A 7255-nucleotide genomic window follows, 5' to 3' on the forward strand; every position below is an offset into this window, starting at 1 on the left:
GACTGCATAAAAATTCAAGGTAACTTTAAAGTGGTTGCTACACTGACATATAGCATCAAGCTTTGTTCTTTGATCACCTGGCTTTTTCTTTATTTATTGAGCATTTATTGTGTGAATACATTTCCTGGGCTTCCCAGGTAACACTAATGGGGAGACATAAGAGACCTGGGTTCGATCCCTGAGTTGGGAAGATCCCCTGGAGGAGGGCACAGCAACCCAGTCCAGTGTTCTTGCCTGGAGAATCCTATGGACAGAGGAGCCTGGTGGGCTGTGGTCCATAGGGTCGTGAAGAGTCGGACTCGACGGAGCGACTGACGCAAGTGACAGTGTGTGGAATACTGTGCTCTATAGGGTAGTTGTGCGCTAAAGATCAAGATCAAGAAAAGCAGATCTCAACTAGTGTGTGTGTTTGCAGCGATATCTTTTTCAATCCATCTCTCAGAATAATGGAAATAAAAACAAGAATAAACAAATGGGGCCTACCTAAACTCAAAAACTTTTGCACAGCAAAGGAAACAAACAAAATGAAAAGACAGCCCACAGATTGGGAGAAAATATTTGCAAACAATGTGACTGACAGGAGATTAGTCTTCAAAATTTATAAACATCTCATGATTTTTAACAACATCAACCCAATCAAAAAATGGGCCAAAGACCTAAACTAGTGTGTATGTTTTAAAGTATTTATCCAGTGATTATACTTGACTGTTTTTCTTGTTGGTAAAGGCAGGCATTTGCAGTCACCACCACACTTCTGAATCTCTGGTGTAGTTTTCAGTCCTTATCATTATTTTAAATGTCTAGTTATAATGAAGGGGACAGACTTCAAGTAGAGGCAGTTTTGAGAGGTTCACGGAATTAATTTGCCCTAAAATAAGATACATGTCTGGTTTATAAGACATGGCATATAAACATTAACTTTTGATCTCTTTGTATTTCAGGTGGTGGCGAAAAAATATCGCAACTTCGATATTCCAAAAGGAATGACTGGCATCTGGAGATACCTAACTAATGCCTACAGTAGGGATGAGTTCACCAACACCTGCCCCACTGATAAGGAGGTTGAAATAGCATACAGTGATGTAGCCAAAAGACTTACCAAATAAAAGAGCACTTGTGAGAGAAATGTCTTCACATCTTCCCCTGACTAAGAACATACTTTTCCTAACAGACTGCTCCTCTTCCTAGAAAGTAGAAACTTTACTTGGCACGAACATGCAGTTATTCCAGATTAGGATAAAGGATAGACAAGGTATAGTAGCTGTCTTGAAATATATATACTCCTAAGCAGTATTATTTTAAAATTCCTTTACCCTGCCTATATCCCCTAGCCTGTATCTTCCTCTCCTCCAATTTGGAGACACTCCATCACAAACTCTCACTTTAAAGGTAGTTTGCCATCTTTCTGGAGCCCTCATCACTGGAGTCCATTCATTGTGTATCGATGACAGAACTTCTGAGGTGCATTGTTCAACTTTAAAATAGTAACCTAAAAAAATAAATAAAATAGTAACCGTGACCCCTTCAGTCAGGCCCAGACTGGTGCATAATGCATGGTACAAGGAATATTTATGTATTTTTGGAACTTTATAATATTTAGTAAGAGTATATGAAAGGATTGCTACTGTATCAAAATATTCTGTTTCAGTTGAGTCTATCCTGGATATGTACTGAAGGATGTTACAACCCGAGAAGAGTGCTTTCTACAGAAAGTCAGTGCAGATTTTATTTTACTTTGTACATGGGTTTTTACTTTTGCCTAAAAGCATTTTTCTTTCATACTAATGATAACATCTGACACTACTTAGAAGCTGAAAGTTTAGAGGGAAGGATGGTATTTTTCAAGATCTTCTCAAGCATATTATGAATATAAGAGAAACCAATGGGCACCTGATACGCTCAGTCTAAATATGTTACTGGTTATATGTATTTTGTCCAGTGCCATTCATTTGGAACATTGTTGCTTTCTTCCTTTATTTTAAAAGTGCTGTTTTTTAAGGTGAGCATTGGCCTTGCTGTCTGTAGATCTTCTGAGCAACACTACGTAAACTGATGTTGGTTCATTTAGCTCCAGCAGTGCAGTGATTAGTAATGTAAAAGTTAACCTAAGGAATACAGCATGGGTGTGTCAACATGTCAAGTAGAGTTTTGTTTATAAAGCATATTTAATGTGGATAATCTAAAGAGTGCAGTATAAATCCTATATTACAAACAGGATAAAACAGGTTATTATTCCACCCCATTTACTGTTAGACTTCAGGCAGAGGATGGTTCACTCCTTTTGGACTAAATTATAGTTGTGATGGTGACTTCATATTTACTGCAGTTTTGCCTAATCTCAATCATTGCATTTCCTTCAATTAAATTTTTCTGAAGCTACATTGAGGAATAGCACTCTGCATGTTTGTTTCTTAAACTGAAGTCCTAAACCAGGAATTTTTCGTGTTGTAACAAGGGAGGATAAACTTGATGAAAATAAAAGTTTGCTAAGTATTTATTCACTTAAAAAAAGAAAAAAATGACTTTCTGTGTACTACTCCAAAGACTGTGGTTGTGACTATAGTAATGATTTTGGTCATTTTTATACCTAACTTGTTTAAGAAGTGCTATTTCTCATAGGCTGTTTTTGGAAATTTTAAGTATATTGCTTTAAAATGGTAATGTTTTTTTTTTTCCTATGATATGCTAACATTTAGTAAACACTGGCTTTATGGAAGCAGCCTGATTTTTTATAAGCATTATGCATTTATTTAAATCTATTCAGTAATTAGCTTGGTGTAGAAAGATAAGGAAGACTCCATATTGTATCCATTTGGCTCAGGGAGATTTCTTTGCTTTATATTTTTAGAACTCCTTATTGCTGAACAAAGTTAGGGTACCCACCATTTTGTAATAAAAGTATTGGATGATGACTTACCTTGTTCCAGGAAGAAGCACTATCAGGTTATATATTGAGAAATTCTGTGGCAGCAGCTTTCTTGGGTGAATGGCTTCACCTCTGCACCAGTACACAGATAGCCATCTTCACTTTTCACTTACTTTTACAATAGGACTAGCTTGGCATCAGATGATGTTGAATCTCACCTCATAGCTTAAAGCATAATTCAGGCGAAGCAGAGCGTCTCTTTCACGGGAATGGTGGACTCAGTGACGCAGAGTAGAGGGCTAATGAGGAAAGAGCTACAGTCCTCAAAACGGATGAGAAGCGCATTCTGAAAGTCAGTTGTGAAGAGTTTGCCACTTTGGATATTTATTCTCTTCTTCTTTTTTAAAAATGTACCCCATGATTACACTTGGCTGTCTCTCTAGATACCCAAGGAAGGGAGGGTCTGTCTGTTATAATTCTGATGAAGGCAGAGTTATGTTTCTGTAGAAAGACAGATCTTATTACTTTATCAGGGAAGTTAGATGAGATTGAGATTGGCAACTGGACAAAAGCTAGTAAAAAAAGATGATCCTAGAACATACCTTTTTTACCCCATCTTACATTTGTGGAAAAATCATAACTTATAATCTTGGGAGATTTGGGACATGAAAAAGTTTCATGGTAGTTCATGTAGTGTATGGGTTGATGCAAGAGAAATAATCTGATATTATTTCTACAACTACTGAATCATTCCCCCTTTCATTTAAACCCCTTTTGTTTCACTTAAACAAGATAAGAGTCTGAATGGAAGACCTTACAGTTTCCAAGGGATTCTGAGAAATTTTTGTGTTCAACATTTGGAAGGCTGTCTACTATTTCAGTTGATATAGCTTCCCCCTTTAAAAAAAAAATATAGATGTGGATTTCCTGTATAGTTCTGTTATTTTCTTTTACCAAGATTGTTGACTTTTGTGATAAAATTCATACAAGATTTTATTTCTTGGTAACTTCGGCTTATACAACTATCTTTAAACCCTTGAGCAATCTGTATACAATGAAGAGGTTTCTGACATTTATTCTTATACTCATTTGTTTGACATAAGAATTTAGGTACATTTACTTCTGTTGTTTTGAATCTCTTTAGAGCTGCATGTAGATAGCTTTTATTTCTCTGCATTTAAAATAATCCATTTAGAAAATATCTACATGGTAAAAATGAGAAGAAATAGAAATGTATTTTTTCATGAACATTTTGATACACATTTCATCAAATTTATTGATTAACCAATTTCTTACCCTGGTTATAATCAGTATTTGATTCAAAGAGAGGGAAGCATTCATTATTATACTGTATTGTCATTTTTATTCCATCCTTTATAAATTACTAAGGTTGGGGCTGTCAAAATTATACTTTTATTATGGAAAAAAAATTCAACTTCCCCAAATCATAATGTTGAACAGAATTGAAGTATTTTTTTTTAATTACTTGAAAAGGAAAATGAAAGCTTATTATAGAATGCTTGTATTTTCTTTTCTCTCTCTGGAACCAGTATATTGCTGGCAGCTATTGTATTAAAAAATAAAATATATTTTCACTATCATAAAAGGTTCTTTTTTCCCCCCCTCATGAAAATAAATAACAATTTGGGGCAAAAGTGTTTATTTGAGACTATCTTTGTTTTTCTTGAGGGGGCAGTTCAGCACATTTACTAGAGTAAAGGGAAAAACCATATGATCATCTCAGTAGGTGCATAAAATAACTTACAAATACTTTCACGGTACCCATTCTTAGCAAAACGGGATCAAAGATTAACTTTTTTTTAACCCAATAAAGACATCTGCCAAAAACCTACGGCAAATTTCATAAATAAATGTGAAACAAGCCCTCATTAAAGTGAGAAGCAAAATACGATTGCCTCCTATCACAGCTATTACTCAGCTATTTTACATAACAACTGTATTCGAGGTATCCTACACCAGTGCAGTACCATCAGTAAAAGGAATAAGAAATGGAAAAAGATGGACCAAGTGACTTCTCCTTTGTAGATGATACATATATAAAAAAGAAATTCAAAATAACCTTAGAAATAATAAAATTCAGTTGCTTACTAGATACAAGATTGAACTGTATACTATATACTAACATTAACCACATTAAAAACAGATAACATTTCTTCTAGAAGCGACATTCTCAGTTCAGTTCAGTTCAGTTGCTCAGTCGTGTCTGACTCTTTGCGACCCCATGAATCACAGCACACCAGGCCTCCCTGTCCATCACCAACTCCCGGAGTCCACTCAAACTCATGTCCATCAAGTTGGTGATGCCATCCAGCCATCTCATTCTCTCTCGTCCCCTTCTCCTCCCGCCCCCAATCCTTCCCAGCATCAGAGTCTTTTCCAGTGAGTCAGCTTGTCGCATGAGGTGGCCAAAGTATTGGAGTTTCAGCTTCAGCATCAGTCCTTCCAATGAACACCCAGGATTGATCTCCTTTAGAATGGACTGGTTGGATCTCCTTGCAGTCCAAGGGACTCTCAAGAGTCTTCTCCAGCACCACAGTTCAAAAGCATCAATTCTTCAGTGATCAGCTTTCTTCACAGTCCAACTCTCACATCCATATATGACCACGGGAAAAACCATAGCCTTGACTAGACGGACCTTTGTTGGCAAAGTAATGTCTCTGCTTTTTAATATACTATCTAGGTTGGTCATAACTTTCCTTCCAAGGAGTAAGCGTCTTTTAATTTCATGGCTGCAATCAGCATCCGCAGTGATTTTGGAGCCCAAAAAAATAAAGTCTGACACTGTTTCCACTGTTACCCCATCTATTTCCCATGAAGTGATGGGACCAGACGCCATGATCTTTGTTTTGTTTTCTGAATGTTGAGCTTCAAGCCAACCTTTTCACTCTCCTCTGTCACTTTCATCAAGAGGCTTTTGAGTTCCTCTTCACTTTCTGCCATAAGGGTGGTGTCATCTGCATATCTGAGGTTATTGATATTTCTCCCAGCAATCTTGATTCCAGCTCATGCTTCTTCCAGCCCAGCATTCCTCATGATGTACTCTGCATAGAAGTTAAATAAGCAGGGTGACAGTATACAACCTTGACAAACTCCTTTTCCTATTTGGAACCAGTCTGTTGTTCCATGTACAGTTCTGACTGTTGTGACATTCTAGTAACATTCATTTATTCTAGAACAAAACTGGTGACAGAAGAATGGATGAAAATGGTCAGTGTTACTTTTTTGAGCTTTTATAAATTTGTACCATAAATACATTCTGTTCTGTTCTGTTCTGTCGCTCAGTCGTGTCCGACTCTTTGCGACCCCGTGGACTGTAGCCTACCAGGCTTCTCCGTCCATGGGATTCTCCAGGCAAGAATACTGGAGTATAAATACATTACCTATTCTTTTTAAAAAGTACTTTAAAAGATCATCTCTAAGATATTTGGGATAAAATCTGATAAAGTATGTGCAATTCGTTGATGGAGAAAAGTACAAAATATTATTAAAGGACCTAAAAGAAACCTATTCAATGGATAGGTATTCCATGTTCGTGGATGGAGAATGTAAAAGTTATAAGAATTTTAACTGTTTTAAGTAATTTATAAATTCAATATATTTTCCCAATATAAAATCCCAAGAGGATTTTTTTTGGGGACACAGATAAATGGATATAAAACATTCATGTGGAAGAAGTATGCTCCCCAAATAGCTAACATATATCTGGAAGGAAAAGAGAAAAGAAACTTGCTTGACAGGATATAGAGTCTTAAAAGCTTAATTGATGAGTAGGATGTATTAGGTCACATCAACACAACACTCCTGCTGCAACTACCAGAAGAAACTGGTTTAAAATACCAAAGATTCAGTACTGCTTTTAAACATCAGGAAACTGTGGAAGTAATAAGGACTAAATGAATTGGATTTCAGAGGAGGAAGCCTTTCTGAGGTAGACTGGTGGTCTGGCCATTTTTCCTGTACGGAGCATTTGCTGATTCTGGGCCAGGAACTGAAGACTGGGTTTAGCCCATGCAGAGGGGCACTGCTGGGTAAAAGAGAATATAAGGTCCTTGGTGACGACATACTGGAAACCGAGACACCGTAAACAAGTGACTGGCTTTCTCCTAGGGCATTTGATGAATTCCAGAGCTCGACATGCCATGCCAGAAGCTAAGCCCAGGGCCACCAAAAAGCAGAGTGAGACGTCCCACAATGACACAATACTTGGGAGACAAGATTTCATTAAAAGGCGGGCTTACCTGAAACAGCAGCTGCAACCTAGTGGTTGCCTGTTACTAGGGTTGGGAGTTCACGAAGAGTCAGGCACGACAGTGAGTGAACAACAGGGTTGGGAGTGGGAATTGACCGCAAACGGACATGAGAGGTCTG

The 7255-nt window shown here is 37.2% G+C and overlaps 1 protein-coding gene across 1 annotated transcript in view; it reads left to right on the plus strand.

The window, feature by feature from the left end:
- The window catches only part of CLIC4 (CLIC family member 4), an 85204-nt gene extending 80749 nt beyond the window's left edge, over positions 1-4455 (plus strand). The window contains exon 6 of the mRNA XM_055398447.2: positions 942-4455. Coding sequence (XP_055254422.1) covers positions 942-1106 — 165 coding nt within the window. The 3' untranslated portion in view covers positions 1107-4455. The remainder of the gene's footprint in view (positions 1-941) is intronic.
- Positions 4456-7255: the final 2800 nt, after the last annotated feature.

This window comes from Moschus berezovskii, chromosome 2 (assembly GCF_049115385.1).
Source record: "Moschus berezovskii isolate FMDL1 chromosome 2, NW_MosBer_1.0, whole genome shotgun sequence".
NCBI lineage: Eukaryota > Metazoa > Chordata > Mammalia > Artiodactyla > Moschidae > Moschus > Moschus berezovskii.